The sequence below is a fragment of the Aptenodytes patagonicus genome, chromosome 1 (genome assembly GCF_965638725.1).
Source record: "Aptenodytes patagonicus chromosome 1, bAptPat1.pri.cur, whole genome shotgun sequence".
Classification (NCBI taxonomy): Eukaryota; Metazoa; Chordata; class Aves; order Sphenisciformes; family Spheniscidae; genus Aptenodytes; species Aptenodytes patagonicus.
In genome coordinates, this window is record NC_134949.1 from 208,061,038 (window position 1) to 208,088,204 (window position 27,167).

The 27,167-nt window shown below is 39.2% G+C and overlaps 1 protein-coding gene across 2 annotated transcripts; it reads right to left on the minus strand.

The window, feature by feature from the left end:
- Window positions 1-298: 298 nt before the first annotated feature.
- MPHOSPH8 (M-phase phosphoprotein 8) lies at window positions 299-26,964 on the minus strand. 2 transcript variants are annotated; one of them, XM_076328148.1, is made up of 14 exons: window positions 26,674-26,964; window positions 21,780-21,935; window positions 20,021-20,875; window positions 16,903-16,999; window positions 15,508-15,756; window positions 14,926-15,051; window positions 14,751-14,839; window positions 13,463-13,603; window positions 12,585-12,671; window positions 10,475-10,629; window positions 5,849-6,003; window positions 4,414-4,541; window positions 3,607-3,690; window positions 299-2,698 (listed from the first exon to the last, which is right to left on the minus strand). In XM_076328148.1, the coding sequence occupies exons 1-14, from the start codon at window positions 26,923-26,925 to the stop codon at window positions 2,657-2,659; spliced, it is 2,616 nt and encodes an 871-aa protein (XP_076184263.1). In that variant the 5' UTR covers window positions 26,926-26,964; the 3' UTR covers window positions 299-2,656. The 2 variants fall into 2 exon arrangements, with proteins under 2 accessions (XP_076184263.1, XP_076184264.1); XM_076328149.1 differs by lacking the exon at window positions 15,508-15,756 and having other exon boundaries at window positions 26,674-26,962.
- Window positions 26,965-27,167: the final 203 nt, after the last annotated feature.

Below are 27,167 nucleotides of genomic sequence, written 5' to 3' on the forward strand. Positions count from 1 at the left end.
CTGAGCAGTCCTAGCTGACTAAGATGGCAGCTAGTCTTCCATTCCAGACTGATCAAAAGACATCTCATTTTTGAAAAATGGGTGCAGAAAGCACAAAGGACCCGTGATAAAGTCAGCTGTGTTACCCACCAACCCTCAGTATCTGTGGAAGAAGCAAGTACTGATGATGTAGCAGTGAAAGATAATGAATCCAAGCCTTCAGAACAATTGATTGCCATTGCAGTTTATAGTAACTGCACCTGCTTTGCTTAGCCTTGCTGACAGCAGCAAGAAGAAACTGAGCGAGTACTTCAAAGGTGTTTCTCTGCAGTGCCTAAAGAATTGTTTTTTATTGTAGCTACTTTGTCTTTATCTTTTGTCCACCAAAACCTTTTTCTTAGCAACTGAATAAAAACCATAATAAAATCAGACAAAAAACAGCTTCAAACATCTTTTCATATGACTTTTATGCATCTTCAGTAGGGATTCTGAATTTATATCGCCATCTAAAAGAAAGATGGCTGCAAAATCCATCCCTCAGTAAAAGCATCATGAACCCAAATTTTATTCCTATGTCCTGTAAAACTCCTCCCTCTCTCCCACATCTCAAGGAAAAAAAAACCAAAACAAAAAACCAAACACAAAACCCCAAACAAAACAAACCCCCAAAATCAACAGCCTTTGACAAACTACTTGCTATGTCAACTCTTGGAGCATTACTAGACATTTTTGGGTTAGACTGTACAACAGTTCCTAAATAGTATCTATATTATTGGACATTTGTTCAAAACCCTTTTGTCCCCACCTTGAACAGCTCAAACATTTACCACCGACGTGCTGTACAGAGCTTGTCACACACACACTCTACCACTACGTGTACAATGCAGGAGTAACTGGGGAAGGGGTAGCTGTGTACATGAAAACTGTCACTCCAACATAATGGAAGAAACGTCCCCCTTCCTTACTCATCATCCAGGGTTACGCACAGTGACTAAGAAGAACTATAGCTACACAAAGTCCCCAGTGCTGGTGGTGACATACCTGATCCTCAGCCAGTGCTTTTCATGCATTTCAGGCGTTCACACTTTGCAAAATGAGGTATCTAACATATTTCAGAGAGGTGGAGGTACCAAGTCTGCTCAAAACCCAGACTTGTTAAAAGCTCATCAATACTGTTTGCAAAAAGATAAGCAACTAGTCTAAATCAAAACAGAAATGAGTGTTTGCATGTCATGTTGCTGTTCTAGTTTTATATAGCTTAATGTGACATTCCACAAAATTGAAATAGTGTGCTTTGTTACTTACTCATTTGGCATCTCTTAAATATGAAAGTTTTAAACTTTCAAGAACCAAACATTAAAAACTGGTTAATCGAACTTTATATTAAAAAGTCACAGTTCTTAAAAGGATACTTACTTAATACATCTGCACCATTTTGATGGTGAGCACTCAAATACATTAAGAGTTTATCCACGCTAGTTTTGCTAACAATATAGGCACATAGTGGCATGTAAACTACACGTGGCAACCAGAACAGCAAAGGCACAATCAGGTTTGGGTTTTTTTTGTCCCCCCCTTTTTTCCTTTTTTTTTTTTTTAAATGTTTCAAGATGGTTCATTTACAAAGAAAAATATTCTATACTTCATGCAGAAGTATTACATTTGGATTTGGACTGTTACAGAACTGCTGTCATCTGATAAAATGACCCATTTTAAGTAAAAAAAAAAAAAGCAGCTCTTTCTTTGCACTGAGGAACTGAATTTCTGAATTGAAGGACAATACATGTTCTCATCTGTCAGGCTGAGAACATCTGAAATCCTCTATGAATCTTCTTGTCTACAAAAAGCCTTGCCTGCACATTTAAGGTGGTTACAAGTTTTCTGGTTTCAGCTTGTATTTGTTTTCCCATATGCAACTTGACTGAGAACTCTAAAGTTCAGATGTCTGTAAAACTATCATCAGTTGCTTCTCTAATACAAAAGCAGTTTTAAACACTGATTAACAACTGGGAATCTGATTGCGATCCTCTGTGAATTGAGCCTATTCAGATGTCTTTGTTCATACCTGCAGACCTAACTGTGCTTGTTTTAAGGGAAGCACTCTAAGCTTTCTCATCAGGAGACGGTAGTGGGGAAAGTTTTAAACCAGAACACAGGCCTCAGCAATTCAAAGTTAAATCTAATGCAGTGACCTCAACATGTGATTTCTGCCCACAGCTCCAAGAATATGACAGTTCTGCATTTTACATAGAAACGTTAGAGTAAGTAAAAAATTTTAGTTTACAAATGGAAAAGATTATTAAAAAAGACGTTTCACGTGGTTACCTTAAATAGTTCTTATATGCACCATTCCACATTGTGGAAAAGCTGAAATACGCAGTCTGGACTCCACAAGTTAAAGAAAAACAGAATTATATGTATTGGCACAAATACTTACATCTACATCTGTACAAAGTAAAAAAAGCTGACAACCCTGTCCCACCAGTGCAGCGTATTCAGCTGCTCTCCAACACACACTTTCCTATGTGACTGCCAACGAGCGACAGTGAGATGGGAACTTAGTCTTAAGAGTGTGGTGCCAAAACGTTCCAAACTGCTTTGTCAGTCTCTAAACAGAGGACATCAGAAGTACATCCAAAAAAGTGTCAGTCCGCTCAACATGCTCGCAGCTGTGAGGTCACTGCAACTGCACTCGGTATGCGCCTATCAGCAGCTTCACCTGTAAAAGCAAACAAAGGTTTCGTATAAAGATTGGTCATGTGTAACTACTGTGTTAAACTCTTCTCATATAAGAAAGGCATGAGAAAAAGCATAAATTGCGTTACGGAGAAAGAAAAAAAAAAAAAAAGGAATTTACGATCTGTGTTTAGTAAAACCAGTTTACAGCAGCCCTGCTGAAGTATGAATGGCTGAGAAAGGACTCAAGGAGAACACTACTGCATTGCGTGATGTTTAAACAAGTTAGCCCCAAACCTGAACTAGACATACACATACACTTCCATTGGAATACGAGTTCAATTTTTTCCCCTTAAAACAAAAAGAAAAAAGAGTACAATAAAACACTTAAGAGTGTAAGTTTTTCATCTGAAGATCTAGAAAACGTACTGGTGCATCTTCCAAGGATAAAATAAATGCTACCAGAACAGGATCTGTTACTCATCTTGCAACATGTAGTGGGACTACTCCCCAAACCACCTGGAAAATACAACAGACTACACAGACTATTTAAAAGCAGACTCCTAGTAAATACTTCCAAGTTCTCCTAAACACACAAGCAGAAATACCTGTATGCAAAAAATAACTGACACTCCATGCATCTGTTAGTCATTAAATTCACGATATAGACGGGGAAAATGTTTAGCTGTAACATTACTTTATCCTGGTGCATGAATTATTCTGACTGCAGCATAAAAACATTTAATTACAACAGAACTAACACCCTTGGCAATGTTCCTAAGTTCCAGCAGTGTCACAGGATGGAGCTGTAACTGGTGGGAACTGGGATGAGGAGACAGTGGGAAGTCCTTCGTTTTACATTTGCAACATACAGCTAGAAGCATTTAGACTATGGAAGAGTTATTGTACAACAAATTAACATACATGTTTCATTTTGAGAGCATTTTGTACCTTGGCAGTAGGAGCTTCTGCCAACCGTATAAAAAGCTTGTTAAGGCCTGCAGTAGGGCTGAAGGAATAAATAAAGTGACTATCCTAAAAGGAAAAAGAAAATGGACAAAGTTAATGGCAGGATATGGCTGAAAGCGCCACGTGAGTGGACTAATAGAACACAACGTTTTAACTACGCATTTTTTGAAAGAAAGTTGTATATACTGCAAAGAACCTTTGGTGCAACCACAGAGAAAATGAGGACTTGAAAAAGCATGCATAGTGATGCATTTAATAGATTAAAAAAAAAATCAAAAATTAGAAATTAATCATTAGAAATATGAGGTAGGTTAAATACAACTACTTTGCCCTGGTTTAAGAATTTAGTTGGGTCAAAAATTTGAGAGGCTAGGTGAATTTGGGAAGTGAAACAGCTTTAAATTCAGAGTTCTCATCTGCCTGCTCAAACCCTCAGTTCTGGTCACAGAATCACAGAAAGGTTGAGGTTGGAAGGGACCTCTGGAGGTCATCTGGTCCAACCAGGCACCATCTGGTGCTCAAGCAGGGCCACTCAGAAGCAGGCTGTCCAGCACTATGTCCCTGCCTTTCAAGGCATAAATTTTTATGGAGTCTAGTACATGCAAGGTTTGTAGTTCTCTCCATATACAAAGAAGAGTTAAGTTTCATTTTAAAAAAACCCTATCGTGATAAAAAAGTGCTTCATCACAATACTCAAAATCCAAATTAAGGCACTAAGATTTCCCAGACTGCTCCATAAAGACTTTATAACGCAGTTTTACAGTCAATCAGTTCTATGAAAAGATTTACCAAAAATACAGGGAGCTGGAATTTGTCGTTTAAAACCACAGCTTGTACACTGCATGGTCCACAGAGCCGAGCAATGACTTCTTTACCAAAGAAATTTGCATGGAAAACAAAGAGAAGAATTCCAGATCCTGAAAGGGAAGGCAATTCAGTCACATGAATTTGAAGTGAGATCCATTATTTAGAACAGTTGCAGACACTGAACATTTGAAGACAGGTACAAATATAAGTATTATATAGTAGATATTAAACACCAATGGAGTATCGAAGGAACATGCAGAAATCCAATCTCCCAAGCCAGTGGATCCCAGCACAGAACAACTGACTTGGTCACTAAGTTAAGGTCTTTTGGCAGCAGAAATAATTTTACGTGGCTATTAGAAAGGAAAGCAAAATGGCTACAGCAATCCTTGGTACGGTTCACCTCTGTGGTTTTAAGTTAACCTAAAGAGAGTTATGAATTTAATGTGGTCTGGGTTGTCTGTTCTCTTGGCAAGGACAACCGAGCCCAGTCAATTATAGATCTTTATGAACTGCACTGAAATCCAGTAAGCAACGATCTTCAATATCCACAAATGCCTCATTTTAATACATAAAAACTTATATAAGGTTTCTTAATTCTGTAAAGGATACCTATAATCAAGAAGTCAAAGACTCTTAACAACCAGAAAACCAGGCAGACACGACCACTTTCAAACTTAAGTAGTACTTCAGTCACATTAATGTATTATTTCGAGAAAAATCAGTATCAGTAGGTATTTCCCTGATACGCTCAACAGGTGAATAAGAATGACTTAGCTAAGCCAAGCATCAGAGATTAGTATCTGGATTCCTGAAAGAATGAAGAAACGTTCCCAACTATCTTGGGAATTTGATTCCCAGCTTTTTCAAAGGGTCTGTGGGCAAAACAGAGTTGATTGATGCTAGCTTAATTTTTACAGTATTTCTAGATTGCATTTGTATCATGATAGTGCTGTGACTGTACTCCAAGACTCCAGTGCGTTAGGTACCGTCTACAGAACAAGATGATCCACTGTGAGATTTTCTAAGTATGCTCTTAGATTAAGATTTTTCAAAATTATTAATTCTAAGGTAAACCACTCCTTTCCCATAATACCTGTCACTTAGCTTATGGAACCCTCACAAAGCTAAGGTAACCCATGAACAGAAGAAAGCAGGTGTGTATGTGTCAATAAAAAAAACCTCTTTAAAAAAACAGATACAAACCCCACCCACAATGCATCAAAACACTGCTCCTCTCCCTATACTCCATTACCAGAGCATCTGTAATGTAATGTACTGCAATACAATGTCATGCAAAAATAATTTCGCATAGCACAGATACTTTAAGACATACTTACGAGGCAGTTTCTTAATGCACTGTTTGTTTTTTTTTTTTAAACCAAACAAAAACCCACCACCACAACAAACCCCCTACCTTCTGGCACATTTTGTGGGGGTTTATAGTTAAAATCCGTAGAAAAGTCTGGCCCTTCACAGAGACGATGACATGCAATTGGAAAGACTGGCTCCAGCAAAGCAAGACGAGCTTCAAAATAATCCCTGATGGTATCTTCTGCTACTCTCGAGAGCCTAAAAGACCAAACAAGCAAGACCTGTACTTCACACAGGAAAATTACTTTACCAGACAGACTTAATGAGAGCTGATGCAAAAAAGGTTTCCAGATTACCCTTTTAGATTCCTGATTTTCAGGAGTGAATGCCTTCATCACTAGCATTTATGCATAGGTGAACCCCAAGTCCCAGTACTTTGTTAATAAAACATTTTATCAGCGATCTGTTTGTGAAATTCATCTATCGGGTCCACAAAAATAAAAAGCCGAGACAAATGCACTGCAGCATATTAAAAAAATTCCAACTAGCCATGCATTTTTGAAGGCTCTTTATGAAGAAAGATGTCCCCAAAACATCAGTATGTACCTAGTGGCTAAACAGAAACAGACAACCACTTCCCCAGCGTGGCTAATTTATCAACCCGACTGCAAGTACGATGTAAAAATAAATAAGTCACTGTATAATTTTACTGGCAATACTATTGGAAAAATGCAGTTCCCAACCAACTCTACTAAAGTGCAGTGAAAAAGCAGCAACACTACCATTAAATAGCCAAACTGGGTTTTTTTGTTTGGTTTTTGGGTTGGGGCGTGTTAATTTAAGCGAGCAGCCTAGCCTTCAAAAGAGAGACCAGATTAACCAGCAGTATTTGGCACTTTTACAAGCAGGTTACTAAATAATCCTCTTCAGAAAGCTGTTTTGACACAAATGGGTTTTAAACACTTTTGCAAGGCAAAGGTCCTGACTCTCTCAACTTTCTAGCTTTTTAAGCTATTATTCAGAGCACACTTCCCCTCCAGGCTAGCTGAGGTTACCATCTGCAGAATCTAACTTTTAAGTGTTTGATCGGAAAGAAACCACAAGAGTTGCCATACCAAAGCAAGCCCAGAAGCGCATCTAGCCTTGTTTCCAGATGCTAGACAAAGCCGTATTAAATATGGGAAATTAAAAAGTTGTCTTTTTTTGGTATGCTGTCCTAGCTTCCAGCAATCTGATTTAGAGGCATCCAAAACTAGAGACTGCAGCCTAATCGCACCTCTCCTTAGATCTACTTAATCCCTTCTAAAATCCCATGCATTTGTGACCACAACATTCTGCAACGAGATCCATAATTCAGTTTTTCTGTGCAAAAATATTCCTCCATTTCAAACCTATCACTAAATCATTTAACAGGATGGCCTGTAGAACCTGCCTCGTGGCTTTGGTTTATTTGTTATTGTTGTTTTCTGATTTTATTTTAAATTTTGACCTTTTAACCTATCCCAAGGTGACGTGTATCACCTCCCTCGGTCTATCCTCACAGAAGCTACTCCGTATCTCTGATCATCTTTACTTTTCCTTTTTGCTTCATCTGTTTTTGAAGCAATGTAACTGGAATGGCATGTGCTATTTAAAGCATTCGGACACCATGGATTTACATTTTCTTTTCAGCTCCACTACTACTATATTATCTTCCTTTTTGACTGACAGGAAGCACTGAACTGGTATTTTCAGGTAATGAATCTAGAAGCTTCCTCAATTGGCAAGAGCTGTGTTACTCCCTGTATAATTCACATTACTACAGCAATACCCCTGGACATCTCTTTGCGTTTATCAATATTTAATTTCAACTGCCATTTCACTGGCAAAATTACATGTTCAAGATCTTCCAAAACTCATTATTCAGATTAGCCAAAACTGAAGGTGGCAGGTTTTAAATAGGAAACAAACTGGAAAAGGCATCAAGTAGTGAATGAGTGACCAAGTTTCAATATACTGAACAGCAGATATTTCACCTGCATGCTTTGCTGTTGCCTTCAAAACCTTAACTCATCAGTCATGATTTCCTTCCCTGGGGAAGGATCAGCATACTCCATTTATCCACTTCAACTGCCCCTACTCACTTTAACAAGTTTTCTATGTTTGAAAAATTATATTAGTTTTTATGCTTTTAGCACTTCTTTTTTCATTTAGCCTACTATAAGAAAACATTCCTTATAGCTTCTATCTGCTCAGGACAGAAGCTAGATGCAGTGATCTACAATACCTCAGACAAGCTTTACAGTGCATTAAAAATACTGGCATCACAATACCTTCCCTCCCAGTATGAAACTAGATCAGAACACATTAGTTCCGCAAAAATCAGTAGCACAAAGTCTAATTGGAAGCCAGTCACTACTGGTGCACCCCCAGGGTCAATACTGGGTCTGGTCCTGTTTAACATCTTCATTCATAGTCTGGATGATGGGACAGAGCGTACCCTCTGCAAGTTTGCAGATGATACGAAACTGGGAGGAGTGACTGATACACCAGAGGGTCATGCTGCCATCCAGAGGGACCTGGACAGGCTGGAGAAATGGGCCCACAGGAACCTCATGAAGTTCAAAAAAGAGAAGTGCAAAGTCCTGCACCTGGGGAGGAACAACCCCAGGCACCAGGACATGCTGGCAGTCACCCAGCTGGAAAGCAGCTTGGCAGAAAAAGACCTGGCAGACACCAGGCTGAACACAGGCCAACAATGTGCCCTTGCTGCAAAGGTGGCCAATGGTATCCTGAGCCGCATTAGGCAAAGTACTGCCAGTAGGTCAAGGGAGGGGACCTGGAGTACTATGTCCAGTTCCAGGCTCCTCACTACAAGACAGACATGGACATACTGCAGAGAGTCCACCAAAGGGCCAGGAAGACAATGAAGGGACTGGAGCATCTCTCCTATGAGCAAAGGCTGAGAGAGCTGGGACTGTTCAGCCTGGAGAAGAGAAGGCTCAGGGGGATCTTATCAATGTGTGTGTATATATATATATATATATATGTACATATAAATACCTGAAGTGAGGGTGCAAAGAGGATGGAGCCAAGCTCTTCTCAGTGGTGCCCAGTGACCAGACAAGGGACTATGGGCACAAACTGAAACACGGGAGGTTCCCTCCGAACATCAGGAAACACTTTCTTAACTGTGAGGATGACAGAGCACTGGCACAGGTTGTCCAGGGAGGTTATGAGGTCTCCATCTGAGGAGATATTTAAAAACTGTCTGGACAGGGTCCTTGGCAACCAGCTGTGGTGGCCCTGCTTGAGCAGGGGGGTTGGACAAGATGACCTCCAGAGGTCCCTTCGAACCTCAACCATTCTGTGTTGCTGTGATTCTGTAACTTCCTAACTGAGTTACTTTAGAATTCATAGGCAAATACAACCTTGCCCTGGAAATGTATTTATTTGTATTTTACTAGTTTGCACTAAAACATTTTTTACCTGACATTTCACTTTGCAAATGCTCCACAAATTTCTCTGCCTTACAGAAAGGCTCCCTAACCTCCATTGTGACCACCGCTGCAACGATCATATTGGAGTGTTTGCTTATAGATCTTATACTTACTTTGTAGACTTAGTATACTTAAATTTAGTATTTAATAATGTTCTAAACGAAAGAGCACTAATAACTATTTAAAATAGAATAAGAATATTGGTAGTACTACAGCATTTATCAGTGACCATTACAAGGCAGTTTCTGTCAAGATAGATTTAGGATGTTAGCTGATGCGAAACACAAGAGATCACAGACAGAAAACAGCCAGGGCTTTCTAAACACTAAAATAGAAGAGAATGAGCTTTGACTACAAAATACTTGATAAATTGTCTTATATTATATACATAAATCATAGGATAAAATCATCATAAACCAATAAAAGGATCTTGCACTGAGTCAGTGTTCTTCCAGCACTAACTATGGACTCCTGGCAAAATCTCACCTGCTGCAGAACCTTGGAGACTCTCCTTGAGTCTTCTCCAAGTTTAGAGATTGCTGGTTATGATTTTCTGCCCTGATATGTTAGCTATCAGTATTCCTCCAAACTGATATTTAAAGAGCTTGTTCCTTCTCTTTATGTTTACCCTGTCTCCATTTAGCATCCATATTCATCAGCTCAGTATATTTCACATGACCATATGACATGAGCACTTCACATACCACATACGCTGCGCTGCTCTTCAGTCATTCTGTTGTGCGATGAAGATTTTTATTTCCATCACTTACTGGCATGAAAGCTTTACCCCTGGCACTCTCAGCTCACAGCTGACCTTTAAGGGCCCAACACCCTATCTGCACTGACTTTTCATGGTGTTTTTGTTTGGTGTTGTTTCTTATTTTTTTAATGCTTTTTAGCAAGGTATTTTATTTGGCATACCATAACAACTGTTTACATTCAACTGTCCAGTGCTTATACACTTTTTAGTTTTCCCGATGGCTGTATTTCTAGTTTAAGGAATCTTTCACTTCTAGTAATTCCCTTTTCCTCCTTTCCATCTTTTTACTCACTGTTTAAGCAAGTGTCTACTAATTCTGTTAGCTCACATAATTTTCATTTCACATGATTTATTAGTTACCCTTCTGCCCAAACCAGATCCATTTTCTTTCCCGAAATCTCCCCCTCTTCCCCTTGACTTAAACCAAAATTATGACGTGCCCAGTATTGCAAACTTTACCAGAACAAACTTCAAAGTACAGTTTACTCACGTTTCCAAATGACTCTTGAGCTGCTCATACACCAGTACGTTATTACATTGTTTAGCAAAATGCAGCGCACTGTTCTGATGCTTTGACAAAATGTTACAGTCTGCTCCGCTTTCAATCATAAGCCGCACTATATCGGAATTCCCTCTTTTACAAGCCTGTGCAGAAAGTCAGAAGATAGAAGGATGGACAACAATGACAAATCCCCCATTAGAACACAGCATAACATTGGAGTAAGCAGAACTGCAGAAATGAATTAAAATCCAAAATTAGTTACAATTCAGAAAACAAGTTTAGCATTCGCAGAGCAAATACCTAACACAACTCGAAACTCAGGATCACACTCCATAAATATTTTATCTTTACCCAGGCACACTACACACCTGATCCCACAGAAGCAGCAAGTCAGGGTTACCAAATGGACTTAATTAGAAAAAAATAAATAAATACATAAAACAAACCCCAAAAGTTCTGTGAAAACATCTGATCTGCTGGAGTTCAGTAACTGTAAACTTTCTCGCAATTGTTTACCTGAATAAATGGGTTTCTGCAGAAGTGTTCAGAATGACTAAACTAACACTTCCAAGTATCTGTTTCTAGGAATCTCAGTTCAAATGGTACTTCAGATGTGCAGTAAATTAACAGAATTTGCCCAAAATTGTTATTTAGCTATGTTAGACAGTCACTGTTATCAACTACCTAAGTGTCCAAGCCTGTTCAATGTCACTTACAGCAAGAATTTCAGGGCATGTCAACTGAAGACTTGACAAAAGTAAAGTCTAAAGAAAGCTTTACTTTGAAGAATGCAAACACATGCTCTTGGCCGCTTGTTTTCAAACACTTCACTCAGACGAATTAGGGAAAGGCGCAAGAGATAAAATGTCTATCTTCATGAGGCCTTTCGGAAGTTAACTTCTGAAATTTGTCTCAGCTCTGAACTTTCACCTGTGCTTTCAATCCATATTCTTTCATAAATAAACCCACCTGCCCCCCCCAACAAAAAAACCACAAAAATCACACACAACCTCAGAGAAAGGAATTAAGTACCAAGACTTCCCCCCCCCCTTTTAAAAAGTATGATCGAACTCCTAAGGTTAAATAACTGTGACTTGATAAACACATTTATATGTTTATCCACACATGGCTAAACTTTTTCCAGTAAGTTACTGGAAATGAAGACCCTATTCTTTGGGTCACAGCAAAACAAATATCTGGAGTAAGTCACTGCAGGCTGCCAATTAGAAAGTATGTACAGCTGTGCATCAAAAACTAAAAACCTTTAAAAACAATGAAGGTCAAAACTGAGGTTCATGAAGGTAGCCAAATTATGAAGAGATTTTGGACTCAAGTGCTGAGGAAACCACAAGTGTGTTATCATTTTCTTTACAGAAAATGTGAATTCCGCACACTTGTTAAGCCTTGCAGAGCATAGAAGAGAAACAACACTACATTGTCTTGGACTGAAAAGATTTTATAATCTCTTCTGCAAACAAATCACCTTAAACAGCCTACATATAAATACAGCAAGGGGAACTTTGGTGAAATTATCTGATATAAACAAAACAAAAAAAATATTAAGAGGAGGACAAACTGTTTTAAGGGTCTTAGAATTTTCCTACTAAAACAAAATAAAAAAAAAAAAAATATATCCTTTGCAATGGGAGGGAGTAAAGGTGCAGAACAGGCATTGGGAAGGAGACTGCAAACTGGTTATTTTATTTCTGGCCTGCAATGAAACGAAAAAAGTCTATCACAGCAACACTCAAGTGAAAGATTCTCCTTTCTGGAATTTTTCTCTTCCTGCTGACAACCAGATTATCTCAGTTTTAACATTTTTAACACATCTGCATTTCTTTGAGCCAAACAATGGAAGAGGATGCCGAGCCACATTTAGCACTGTATGCTGATGGCATCTGCATTTATTGTTTAGATATAACAGTACATTAAAAAAAAAAAAAAGATTAAAACACTGCCTAGAATTACTAAGAGCAGTATTTTTATTTCAAATACAGTACACGTTCCCTAAATCAACTCTACAAACAGGCTTTCAAGTTTTATTAGTTTGCCAAAAATATTTATTATTAAACCGTGTCAGGACAAACATTGAATTTACCTTCATTAAAGCAGTTTCACCACTGCTCTGCTGCATGTTCACATATGCCCCAGCTTCCAGAAGAATAGCTACTGTTGTTAAAAAATTCTGAAAAAAACCAAAACCACAAGACAAGTAAGTAGAAAATATTCTGGTTTTGTTTCAGAACATAAAGTGACATTTATTTAAAATCCGTCAGTAAAATCCAAAGCCTGAGGCATGACACAATTAACATTGTTCTCTCCCATGGCTAATAAAGAGCAATTCAGACTCAGGCAAGTAGATAGCCATGAGTATTTACAATTCTTACTTTTTCCTAATCTTGCAATAGTGAACACCACAGGAAGAAAACAGTATGTTTGCATTAATCACCAAACTGGAATCAAGCTCCCTTTTGGCCTTGTATCTACTGTACATGGGAAAACACATGAACCAACTTGAACAAAAGAGCGCACCTATGAAACATCCTCTAACTTACTAGTCTAGTCAGTCTTAGTTTGAGAAGAGCTTGCCACCGTTTCCATCTCCCAACTCTCAAATAGTAAACCCTGCTTAATCAGAGATTTGCTCTCGAAGTCTCCCAAGTTTGGATCCTGAGATCATAACAAGCAATTCTAACCCAAGAACTTCAGCCCTCATGACAGACAAATTCAGAAATATCCTTTGCCTCCACTTTCCCTCTAGGTAGCTCTTTGATATTCTCTACTCAGGGTAGAGTTTGTGATCAGAATTTATTTACACTACAGTAACCACAGCTGCTGAAATTATGCAGTTACCGTCACCCTGCTATATCCTGCTAACTACTTTTTAGGCATTGTCCAAGGGGAAGAAGTTGTGTACCACTTTCAAACCTAAGTAAAAGAGCCAAGAACCACAAATATGACAATAACCAAGCCAACCTTTTCAGCTGCCTGTATCAATGCAGTTGTTCCATTTTTCTGTCTACCGTTAACTTTAGCTCCCTTCCTGATTAGGACCCGGAGAAGGTCATCGTGCCCACCAGCAGCAGCAAGCATTACTAGGGTCATTCCACTCGAGTCCTGCAACAAGAATCATTGCCATTTAAAAAAAAAAAAATCAAATCAAATACTTTACAATAAATCAAAGCCGCAAGACAAAAATTGCAAGTGCATCAGCAGGTTTCACAGATTCCCCTCCCTGGCAGAAGAATTCACACATAACATGGCTGCCAGATACCAACAAACTATCACCTCCCACTTGTCTTGTCCACAGGCCTCACACTTTGAGCTCCGTAATCCGCGAAACTCGTAATATTCCAAGGACCAGAACAAGGAGGAGGAAAAACAGAATGAGCCAGGAAGAAAGGCAGCAAGGTATTTGAGGGTGGAGAAAAGACAGCAAGACAGTGGAAAAAGAAATCAGCAGCCACTGGAGGAAAACCACAATGGCTCAAGTCAGCTGCTACCACAATGCTGCTTTTGGATTTTATCAGAGTGTAAGTATGAAGACTTCTGCGAGTGGCCAGTCTCCTCACTCACTCTTGCATTTTCTACCAGACACTACAATTCAAAGAACACATGCTTGCCTCATTAGTTCATTTGGCACCTTTTCTACCATGCTACAGAAGTCTTGACATGATGTATAGTTCTCAAAATGCTATATAGTACAACTACACAAGATCACCAGTGAAAATACTGGTATCAGAGGTTTTAATGCTCAAAAATGGAACTACAGTACTATTTAAGAGGAAAACAGATCCTTGAAAGAAAAACTAGTAAGAACACAGCTGATGAAGAACTGGAAGAAAACTAATTATTCATGGAGTGAAGTGGTCCCAGTCTGTCAAACAGAATATTCAATTTTTTTTTTAACGTATAGAAGTTTTACATAGTTTATCCACTTGATCTGATGGGTATCATCATTCCTTATACCATGTAAAGTTCTAAATTTCATATTCAGTTAAATCCACTGGGCAAATCTGCTGCAAATCCAGCTACTGGGATGCTTCTATCAAACTTTACTTCTAACAAACTTCATTTTTTCTTTGGAAGAAATGGTAACAAATATTGAAGCCTCAAATTCTGCGCTCCCTTTTCTCACCTTGTGCTTTTTTCCCAGGGTGAGACAGAAATCTGCTACTAGCAAGAGGGGAAAACTTTTCAAACAATCCAAATTTGTACTCTTCCCTTCCACCCCCCTCCAATACTTCTATTGCAGAAAAATTACCTCTTGATCCAGATTATATTCCTCGTTGGAAGAAAGTGCCATCTTTACTGTCATATAATCTCCACTTTTAACAGCATCCCTCAGGAGAGCTAGAAAATAAATTCAATGCAGTTATAGGATATTTCACTTTGAAACGTCAGCTAAGAAACATCCCTTCCTCCCAGCAACTACTCACTACTTGATATCGGTTCTGTTGACACATGATTCTCATCTTCTCCATCAAGATGCTTCTGAAAGTCTTCTAGCGTCAGCCATTCTAACTGCATGTCCATACCCAAACTCAAGACTTGTTGCTTGCCATCTATCATGTATTTGATTTTATGGAAGAAAAAAAGTAAAATAAGTAATAAGTAACTTATAAATTTCCAAACCATTCATTGCTTGCCATTGCTTCAATGATCAGCAGCTTAACATACTACTACTTTTCATTCAAACAGACTCTGGAAGTCAGCGTGGAATGGTTCCAAACAATGAAGGCTACGTTACAAACGGACATAAGATGCTTTTACTTGAAACAAACTGTTTATTTGTTGTAATAAATTAGGCTGAAATGATAAGAGATGGTGAACACTCCATCACTGTAATAGCAGAAACACACTGGAAACACACTGAAAAGTTATCAGTGAGTCTCAAAAGAAAACATCATTTCAGCCTCCTGGGGAGACAAGAATTGGAGCACTAAAAGATGCAAGCAGGAATGGAGAAAATATTAACTGCCAGTGCTCAATTTTCCCCTGCATTTGTTTCTACTGCTCACCAGAGTTCTCCATTTGACACACATCCACTACTTCTCGATCACCTTCTGCAGCAATGTAAGTCCATGTGTCTGTTTCATCTCTTATGCTCCTCCTTTCCTTGTACACCTTGCTGTCTTTTGGTTTTAATTCTTCTATGAATTTATATTCTAGCGAAGATTCTTCTCTTTTGCAGTTATTCTCAGAATATTCACTTTTTTCTTCTGAAGCTACATTAAACAAGTCAAATGCACTTTTGATGTCCTTAAAGCCTAGAATATTAAGACAGTTACCAAGAGTGACTACTTGAGCCACTAAAGACTATTACATAACAAAGTTTAAGTGAGTGACCAGAGTCCATTTAGAAAAGGTCTGTTCTCTTTCAGGAAGTTAATCATTGCTGAAGCATAGGAGCATGCTTAACAACATAAGCCAAAAATCGGGGAGAGCTAGTTCACCTCCAGCTACCCTGGCAAGTCTGAGATCTGACTGCTTTCAACACGGTACCATCTTCTTTTTAAGAAATGTAGTTTAGAATTATGCGTAAATTACTACTTTGAAAATACGGTTCAGTATCTGTGATGAACAAGACGAAGGACACATGCTGTATAAGGAAAAATAATTAATCATTGTTTGTTACTTCTTTCTTAAGCATTGCAAGCATCTATGCTACTTTCAGTGAAAGATGTTTCTCTAGAAACAGCTATTTGAAGCATCATAGCTCCTCCTATATCCATCCATAATTATCAACGGTGGAGTTACCTAGTTTTCTTCAGTTCATCCTCATCATAGTAGTGAGGGAATTTATCCTGAATAAAATCATGCAGAATTTTACTGAGATCAAGAGTGGTAACATTAATACTCCATTATACTATTAAGAATAGAAATACAACCTAGACATTTTTCTTCATGTATCAAATCATCCAGTTCTGGTGATATTTTAAGGGTTGTATAATATAACTCGTCATTGTGGCTAAAGCAAGAGGCAAGAAGTTTGTCTGATGGGAACCTCTACTAGTTTTTCTAAACATAGAAAGTGTGTATTCACAGTATCATCAGAACAATTCTGGAAATAGCCAATAGTTGGATGAATTCCTTTAAAAAAAGATTACTGTTACATGCCACAGAAGCACAGTTGACAATATTAAATGAAAAAGGGCAAAATCTTGACTTGTCTACAAAAATGTTAGAGATTTCTATACACTTCCATGCTTCATACATGAAAGTACATACAGCATTCTCATGAGGCATATATTAACAAAGTCATTAAACAGCAGACTTTTGCTTCCTAAAATACAATCAGAAATTCTTGTTTCTGGTATGTCTTACAAAACTATGCAGTATCTGCTCTTGTAGAAATAAGAGAAGAATGTCCTGAAGGGTCTTTCCCTTCTCTCTTTTAAGCAGTTAGCACTTACTTTTTAGGCCCTTTTGTTCTTTTCTGCTCTTTTCTTCTTTTTCAGACTCTCTTTTTTGAGATTTTTCTTTTGTTTCAGTTTTCTTTACTTCTTTCTCCTGATATTGAGAACAAAGATCAAATTAAAGTGGTAGAGAAAAAATGGAAAATAAACTCCTTTCACCACTCCAACAATAAAATATATTTAAAATTAGTACTACTGAAACCTGTACATTAAACAGACTTGTGGACATTCCTAAGAAAAGAATTGAACAGGTGAGTCAGGAGTTAAGTCTGTGAAGGCTTCTTCCATAAGAGAAAAGGTGTTACTTCCAAAATAAAACAACTTCAATTCAGATTTTTACTGCATCCCAGCCATACAAGGTGCTTTATGGCATGAGGTGCAGATATGCCAAAACCAGCACTTTGAAGGAAATTAAAAGTTATGAACTTTTCATTTGTTCCAAATACTGAACCTGAATAGAATGTAATTATTTCAAAGTATTTAACACCTTTGTAGCACTATATTCAAAGCAGTTATGATAGCACTGACTTGAACCTTAATTGAGAAAACTTGACATTTGTACAGAACGTATACAGAAGGTTCCAAGTTTTCCAGTTTACATATACAGAACGTTATGGCAACAATCATTTGTGAAAAACAGACACTTGGAAAAATCCACCCAAGCCCACCATATCCACACAGAAGATTGAGCTTAGCAATATCCAGTATCACAGAAGAAATTTATGGTAGATGCAGATATATAATCAAATTTGCCAAAATAGCATTCAACTGCCTCCACCAAAGGTTGCCTTTCTCCTCCTGTAATCCTCTCTCTCCATTCAGCCAGCAAATTCCAAACTGCAGAGTAGGTGGGACAAGGCTCCTTGGCATGGCTTTGTATCAGCCCCTGACACTAACCTGGTACGTGGAATAGCACTGGCTTTCTGAACTGCCCCAAAGAAGTCCCCACAAGAACTACAGACTGAATTTACATTAAATGCTACCATTTCTTTGACATAGGAAAAACTTCAATTAAAATAGATGAATTTGGTGTATCATAATGTGTTAACAGAGCTGAGACATTTAATCGTTCTTTCTCACACCCTCCCTCCCCCCCACAAAACCTCAGCTTTTGATCACTGACATGATTAACTAGTAGCACAGTGAGCTGTTAATCCTGGCAGATGCCCAGTATTTAGAAGGAGACCTGTAACTTACTAAAGGGATTACCAGGTATTTGCTACACAGAGGGGCTGTCAAAATCAGTAGTCCTGAATTCTATTCCAGATTTCCAGTACTGATCAGATGCACAACATAGGCTGCACATTTATTTTTGGAGGTAAATCGAATGGAAAGAGAGAATGGTTTGGCATGCAAACTGACTCCAAAGAGAGAATACTGTATTTTAAGTTGACATGACAGTGTTCTGTAATCAGAGCTACATAAGGAAAGACAGGTAGCTGAAACATACACAATGATTTTATTTGAAAATAATAATCTGCTTGGGCCAACAATTTAGTGAAGCCAAAAAACCTCCAGAACTCTCCACCAAACCCACCCATATAATGAGTCCACAGCTGCTCTGGAGAATAACTAACCAGTTACAGAAAACATTGTTTAAGCCTCCTAGACTAAAAAAAGCAAAGAGCAGAATGCCTTCCTTGCTTCCTTGGTACCTTGGAGCATGACCTTCCACGGAGCACGACTATGAGAAAGTCATACAACTTACTGAGAGCACTGGCTGAAGAGCCATAAGCAAACCAACTTTCATCTGCTGTTGATTTCTTCATGTTTGGGGTGACAGGATTTTTATACTACTGGTAAATAAAACAGAATTCCAAAGATTTATCTGATTATCATCACTGATGTCTCTCTCTTATGAATGCTATAGCCTCAAACTATGAGAAAATACTTGAGTAATAAAGGGCCATACTGTTTCAGTTAATTAAATAACTTTTTGACACTGGGCTATGCCTCATAGTAATTGCTTAACCTTGTTTACAAGAGCTCTCACCACTAAGCTCCTGCAAAAACACTATTTTGTGTAGCTCTACTCTGAGATTATGCCACGTAATTCTCTACCCCAAAATCAACTTATGTTTAAGGTGGCCTACTCCATACATACAACAATCTTAAGCAGAGGACCACAGCTGAACCTACAGAAGAAACTTGTTGCCACACATTATGGCCTCAGAAGAAGTGGGATATAATCCAGTTAAGTATCAAGGTGTTTTGGCTGCAATCCTGTTACAAATCAGAAAGGGGTTTCTCTGAGCAGCTGAAGTTTTATGAACTGCAAACTGTATTAGAACAGTCTGAAGCAGCTGAAAGAAATTATATTCTCAGAAACATTCCAGAAATACTGGGGTTTTTTCCCATTATTTTCTTTCACCTTTACTATCCTGCTTTTCTTAAAACACTACTGTATTAAATAAGGAAAAATAAATATTCCAGTATTTGCTTAGCTCATTTCTTAGAACAGGTACAGCATTTGTAATTAATATGAAACCATGTCATGAAACTAAGCATTTTCTATAAGCACCCCCGGAATTCTAACAAGACAAGCCAGCTGCACAATTACCTGGGAGACTTGGGTTTAGAAGCGATTTCAGCATTCCAATTCTCAAGTAGGTGCTAACACATGTAAGGTATAAAGGAGTGGCTGGCTTTTGAGAGAGATCAAGTGTGTGTTTTAGCTCAAAAGAGCACTTCATTGTGCAGTGTTGGATGGATAGTTGCTCAAGACTGAATGTCTTACTACACAAGTAGAAAAAAGTCAAACTGAGGCAACTGTTGAAGGTGGGGGGAACAAAGCTAAAAATGATAGCATGCTTTGGAGGAACAGTAAACTTCATTCCAAGTAATTACACATAAACAGGAGAAATTCATACTTTCACAGCTAAAGACACCCTTCTCTCCTAAAGTGTTCCCTCCTTTATAGTGTTCAGAATCCAGAAACGTTTCAGTCTCTCCTATACATTGTGCAGTGGGCCTTTCTTTAGCTTCATCCAGCTCATCAACTTTCCAATTTATTTTTCTCTTTGCCATCATGAACAGTATCCTTTTGAGATATGTGTACCTCAAAGACGTTTGATTTAATCCCCAGCCCCCACCCCAATGCCTTAACATTGCTTACCTCCCCAGTTGAATCAGTAGACTTGTGCCCTCTTTCATCAGCGCTCAATTTCAAACCCTTCTGCACTGGTGAAGGAGCAGGTGACACCTTCTCCAACTCTCCCGGTACCATTTTTACTTTTTCTTGACCTTTTTGCTTTTTGTGCATGCTCTTCTTCTCTAAATAGATATCTTGAATTTCCATTTTTCTACCTTCCTCTTTATGATCTTCAGCTTTCTGAATTTTTTTCTTCTTTCTTTTAACCTTAACATCAATACTATCATCTTCATTACTTGCTGATCCATCAAGATGCCTATCAGCAATGGAATCTTTTTCAGCAATTTCTTGTTCCAATCTCTCTTCTCCACTAATTACCTTTTGCTTCTCGTCTTTATTTTCAGAATTTAAGTCTGAATTTTCATGATCAGTTCCTTGAGAAAATACATCGTCTAGAGTACTTGATTCTGAGTCAAACTGAACATCTCCATGCTTCTCCTTCCGTGACTTTTTATTTTCTTTAGAATCTTCTTTAGATTTTATTTTTAAATCTTTAACTTCTCCCTTCTTTTTCTTGATTTCTTTAGTATCGTCTTTCCTTTGCTTCTTTGGGTCCTTTGAATCCTCCTTGGTTTCTGAAGTCCTTTTTTTTGGTTTTGAATCTGAAACCAAAGTATCGGAGGAATTTTCACATTCTGTTCTGGGTTTTTCTTTGAGTTTTGCAGACTTAGACTTTTTCTTCTTCAGATCATCTGGACTTCTATCCTCTCCATCTTTTGACTTCTTTTTCTTCTTCTTTGGTGAAACATCATCTTTTGTTTCACTTTGCCAGTCACTGTCAGATTCTGCTTCAAATACATCATCATTTAGAGATAGTTTCTAAAAGGTAGGGAAAAAAAAGAAAATATTTCTTTCCCCCTTAAACTGTATCATTTGGTGTAAACTATACAAAAATGGTAGTGGTGGTGCTTGGGAAAAGTATGTTTTTAAACACTTTAATCTTTTATCACTGCAAACATCATTCCTCGTTGCCAAATTGTAAAATTTGTAAATACAATTCTACCTCGCTTACCTAACTTACATTACTAACTGCTTGGATGAGAATCAATACATAAACAAGTAAACCAACCAGACATCCAACAACCAGATTCCAGAACAGAACTAAATCGGAACTGTTTTACATCAAAAACAATTAACCTGATTTTGTCAAATTTACCTATAGGTTTCCTAGAAGTAGAGTACCAGTTTTCAAAAAAAGATTCTTACGCTTCATTTTCAAACTGACTGAGCAGTTAAAAAAAGAAAAGAAAAAGCTATACGCTGCTGTCTTGCAATTAATTCTTCTGTATTCCTATCTTACCAAATTTAATGGTTAACATGCCAAAATTAATCAATCTGCTACACAAAGCAGGCAAGTGAATTGAGCAGCGCCCAGCTTCACGGGCAACACAATATGCATGTGAGTAGGGGGAAGGGGTTGTTTATGTTGTCAAAAACAAACTAAAATGACCATACATCATTTATACAGTCCCATTAAAAACTGAAATACAGTTTAGATGGATTTAGAGTCTATAAGCAAACTTGTTAATTAACAAAAAAATCCCTAACCAGAGAGCAGCAACAATACTCAGTTTCACATGAAACAAAACACTTTTAGACCTAAGAGATTCTTTAATTCTTCTTAATTCCATATCCCAAATGTCTTCCCTTCTCCCTCCCCCCCTTAGCAGACCCTAGATAGGGAATACGTCTTCAGTGTAAGGTACTGGAAGGTGAAACACACCTGTATGTCTTTTTTAACAGGTTTAGGCTTATTGTCCACAATTTTTTTTCTGAATTCAAGCAGCACTTCTTTGCAGTCTTCCAAATGAACCTCTGGTTCCCAGGTATCATCATCAGAGGTATATCCTTTCCACCGTACTTTGTAGAGAATTTTACCCTGTAAGAAAAAAACCCCAACATTTAATACAATACAGCATAGTATTGCATCACCTACTCAATTCTTGGGAATCTCGGTGGATATATCATTTTGTGTATATAGAAATGCATATAATGGGAGTTCAACCCAATGTTGACGTAAGAATTCTCAGAATTATTTCCATCTGCATCACATACTGAACTAAGTAGGTTGTAAAATGTTTCAGTAGTTGGGAGTGGTTTCATCCAAAATATTTGTAATATCTAAAATTTGTTCAGAACCACAGCCACAATGTACAAATCAAATTCCCAGTCATTTTACTGAAATGGATTTTCTGACAGTTACGAAACTATTTTTTTAAAGTTTTAATATTTCTTCTATAAAAATTTCAAGCTTGAGTTGCTTTTCTTTGCTGAAGAAGTTGATATAAACCCTTGAGATTTATAATGCATTAACACCATTCACCTAGTTTTATATTGGAATTTATAACTTATGTTAGATTTGTAATCAATGCCACTTTTGATAAACTGAAATACCAACAATTAGGAAAAAAACCAACCACCAATGACATCAGGTTAAACCTAGACAAAATCTGAGCGTGTGCATCTCAGTGGAGTTAGTTACAAAGATTTTGGTAAAAGATTACATATGAAAGCCCTAGACCAATTGTTTCAACAGCATTTAACTTCACCATAGGATGAAATTGCACCTTTTGGTTTCTATCTTGTTTTTTCACTAAATTAGAAAGTTTTTTACCACTAAAAAAAAGAAAGCTTTCCACCAAATTATCTCTTGACTTTCTCCTAAATAAATTGTCTGAATCCTTATGTTTCTCAAGATGGACTCCTTTTCTTGCTGAGAGGCAAGGCTTATTAGCTTGGACCCAGCATGTTGCTGATAAGAGCCAGACAAGTGGCAACTCAGGGCCTCCTGCACCAAGCTTAACTGAAGAGCAGAGACATGTCCTATGAAATCAATGCGTTCACCTTTATTGATTAAACCTGCAGTCTCTTTAAACACAAGTGTGACAAAAGTTAGCACCAAACTTAAGAAAATCCATTGTCCATATAAAAAAGCTAATAATGAATACGAGGTAACACAGCGATTCCTGAACTTATTTTCTAAAAAAAAAAAACAAACAAAAAAAACCCACAAACCAAACCCCCAAAAAACAAACCCACAATAAAAAAAAAAGTATTAGCAAATGTACTAAGGAAAGCACCTTTAGAGAGGCAAAATAATAGTACCTGTTTGTTTCAAAAATAGATTGATAATGCTCCGAAAGATCCCACACTGCTAACCAAGCCTGGAGAAGGAAAGCTTCAAAAGAACTGCCATTTGACACTTACTATTAAATGTATTTATGTCCATAAATTTACTTTTTTGCCTGAGCACCATTAACCTTTGACCAAGTGTATATATATGCCATTAAACTTTAGCAATCAACTCTACTTACAATCTTCTGTATTTCGCTTCACAGACACATAAATAAATAGCCTATATTCAGATACATTAGTGTAATACTTCTCCTCCTATGATTTAGCTTAACCATACACTCTTGATTTAGGAATTAGTTTTCAAAATCATGTTCACCTGTCTCTCCTTCTTTCTTCTAATGGGGTTACTCGTGAAATAAATGACTAGTAACTTTCTTATTACAGTAACAGAATAACTTAGGTTATAAGGGATCTCCAGAACTAACAAGTAAAATGCCCTGCTCAAAGCAGGACCAACTAGATCAGGCTGCTCAGAAATCTGCCCAGTCAAGTGTATCTATTCAGATTTCCCTGTGTTCCAGTTTGTGTCCGCTGCCTCTCTCATCCCTTCACTGTGTACCTCTAAGAAGGATCTGACTGTGTCCTCTCTACCTCCTCCCATTAAGTAGATATAGGTACCACTATTATCACCCCTGATTCTTCTCTTCTTACGGCAGAGCAAACCCAGCTCTCTCAGCCTCCTGTGCTCCAGCTCCCTAAACTGTTTTCATAACCCTCCACTCCAGTATGTCCATGTCTCTTCCGTCCTGGGGAGCTCAGAACTTGACACAGTACTCCAGATGCATCTCAACAGTGCTGAAAAGAGAGGAAGAAGCATCTCCCTTGATCTGCTGGCTACAGTCTTGGATGATGTTGGCCTTCTCTGCTGCCAAGAACTGCCGACTCACGTTCAACTTACTTCTCTGCGGGGACTCCCAGCTCCTTTCCTGTAAATCTGCTTCCTAGCCAGCTGGCCTCTCACCTGTCTGGTGGTACAGGGTTATGCCATTTCAGATGCAGGACTTCAGTTACTGTTACACCCTTGCAACTCAGGTACAAAATGAGTTAGAAGTCCTTTTTTAATTAATTGAGAAAGCTGGATAAAAGAAGAGTCTAATGCAAATATAAGACTATTTGGCTGTTGAATGACCCTTCATCCAGTACATAGAGAGCGATACAAAAACACAGCTTAAGTGAAGACAGGAGATTGATCATCGTACTAAAGATACATACACAGCCTTACACTCACCTGTCAACATTATTTTACTCAGCATTGTTATTGCTTTCCTCTGCATCACTCACAAATAATAGAACACTTCCAAGCATTTTTATACTGCTGTAGCTTCTGTGAGAACTGGTGATGGGCTAGAACCAACTCCTATGAAAAGGGGTATCACCATGTCATTAAAGAGCAGAGTTAACATTACCCATTTCCACTGGGGAACATCACGATTTGCACTGGAGCCTGTTGTTTTAGTATAATTGTAGTGCAGTATGAAAGGCGTTCTAGATATACTGAGAGGAAACATTTCCAAACTTTTATTGCTTGTTCTCTTAAGTAGGACATGTTAATGCTTCATTTATCAGCAGGTCTAACTCCTCAGCCCCATCCCAGGAGTGCTGCCTCTCACACTACCTACCACTACTACCAGCTCCAGCAACATCAGGACTGTGAATGAAAAGAGCTTCTCTGTGTGGTGCTCTCCAGCTCTCCCGCTTCTGCAACTGTGACACAGGAACACAGCAACTGCCCTTATGCTGTGCTGGACAGTGGCCGACTTGTTGTATCTGCTTGGGCTTTATATCAGACTTGGGAATCTGCAAGCTGGGAACCACTAGTCTAAAGCAGACTACATAAAATATACTCCACCGAATTTAACACACAGCTTTTTCCAGCCATTTCGGAAGTTAGGACTGGGTGCGATTATCTGTCTTGCCCTGTATTTCTGAAGCACAGGAGCATGGCCCCCATTGAAGAGCAACGGAAAGGTGACCTGATGCAACTGCAGCCCATGCTGCAAAGCTACAACCAACACACACTGGATAAGGCACACACATCCAGCAAAGCTAATTGCACTGGCCCAGCCCAAAAACCTCAAGTGCATACAGCTCAGAACCTGCTGCAGAATGGGCTACTTGGAGGAGGAGAATGATGATAGAAAGAGGGGGTGTAACACACCTTTTTACCAACACATGCCAACGACATTTTTAAGAGATGGTACTTGATGTATTCTGGTACTCTTTAGAAGTGTGCGGAATGGTATGACACACACCCCCCCAGTATACAGGGGAAACAAACAAACAAACAAAACAAAACAAAAAAAAAAAAGAGAAAAAAGAAAAAAAGGACTCCTGTTTTCAAGCCTGACTTATTATTTTGACTAATGCTTCACACACGCAAAGCTATACTGTATTACCTCAAAAGCATAACATTCTTAAGCCATCAGGATATTTCAGCCAAGATACAGTCTAATCACAACAGCATCACAAATATCTAAGAAATTCTTGATCTGAAGGTTCTCCAACGTAATGGTTTCAAAACCCTGATGTTTTACATTAAACAGACAAAATTCTATACCATCATGTACCTGACCAAAGCCTAAAATAAAACCCATAAATTAGTTAAAATAAACAATTTTCAGACACAAATTAAAAAAAAAAAAAAGGCTATGTTAATTATTTTTTGTATTTGAGGTTTAGGAAACTTTAGAATAACTTCAACCAGTCTAGGCTGCTTTCAAAGAAAGAAGAGAAGGTATGATATTTCTGTCCAAACAAAGCAAAGATCACTACAGCTAGTTATTTTAATTGGAAGAAGTCTCTCTTATTTTAAGAGGTCTTCATGCATTTTATAAGCCAGTAAACATGTCTCACTAAACATACCTTGAAACCACCCCCAAGTTCTCCATTATATTAAATCCTGCCCATTTCTGCACTCACATCAAAACACTACTGTTCAGCCATAAGAGCAGTTTAACAATGCAGACAAAAAAAAACTTAGTAAAGATACTCCAGATTTAGCCTCTTTAGTCAAAGCTGTAAGACACAAAAACCTTCCTTGCAAAATTATGCACAACGTGTTTTAAAATACAATTATAACGGAACTACTATTTTTTCATGGTTCTCGCCCAAGTATGAAAGAATCGTGCAGGAAAATCTGCCTGAACAGCAGTCCCTGCCTGTGCAGCCTGCGTGCACAGAAAGCGAGGGAAGAGCACGAGACGACCAAGCGCGCTCAGGCCCACCCTGCTGCCAGCGCATGGTTAACAGTCGTTCTCGACTCCCGTGCTGCCGTGCACCTCCTCGGGGAGCAGGGCGAAACCCGACCCCAGGGCAGCCACCAGCCCCAGTCAGGGGGCGGCCAGGCTGCCCGCCAGCCCCGCCACCGCCCGGGTCCCTCCCTGAGGGACCCGCCGCCGCCGCACCGCCCGGGGGGCCCCGCCGCAGCCCCAGGAGAGCGACCGGGGGCGCCGCGCTAACAGGCGGCGACGCCGCGCACTCACCCCCTCGGTCTTCACGTCAAGGATCTTCTCCACCTCGAACACGTCCTCCTCCTCCTCCTCCTCCTCCTCCTCCTCGCTCTCTCCACCGCCGCCGGCCTCCCCGCCGGCTGCCGCCGCCGCGCCCGCCGCCTTGCCAGCCCCGCTGCCGTCTTCCTCCCCATCCTCCGCCGCGGCCGCCGTCTCCTCCTCTTCCTCCGCCCCCTCCAGCCTGGCCGCTGCCGCCTCAGCCCCGCTGCCGGCCGCCGCCGCCATTTTGGGCCGAATTTCAAACGACAACGGTGAAAAGCGGCTGCGACATCCACCGCCGGCCGAGGAGGGAGCGAGGCGGCGGCCGCAGCCAATCGGCGTCCCGCCAGCCCATGACGGGCAGGGGCGGGGCCCCGAGCCCGGAGGCCTTCGTGCCCTCAGCGCGGCGGCCCGCGGCAGCCAATGGGTGGGAGCGGCAGCAGGAGGCCCCGGCAGGGTCCGGAGGGAGCTGGGGGCGGCCCAGCCTC

Excerpts from the sequence above, each read along its gene's own strand:
- MPHOSPH8 (XM_076328148.1), bottom strand. The coding sequence starts at position 26,925 with ATGGCGGCGGCGGCCGGCAGCGGGGCTGAGGCGGCAGCGGCCAGGCTG. Across the intron at positions 17,000-20,020 it reads CTACTGATTCAACTGGGGAG|GAGAAAGAAGTAAAGAAAAC; the intron begins GTAAGCAATGTT and ends TCTCAATATCAG. Across the intron at positions 14,840-14,925 it reads AACAGAACCGATATCAAGTA|CTCTCCTGAGGGATGCTGTT; the intron begins GTGAGTAGTTGC and ends TTTATTTTCTAG.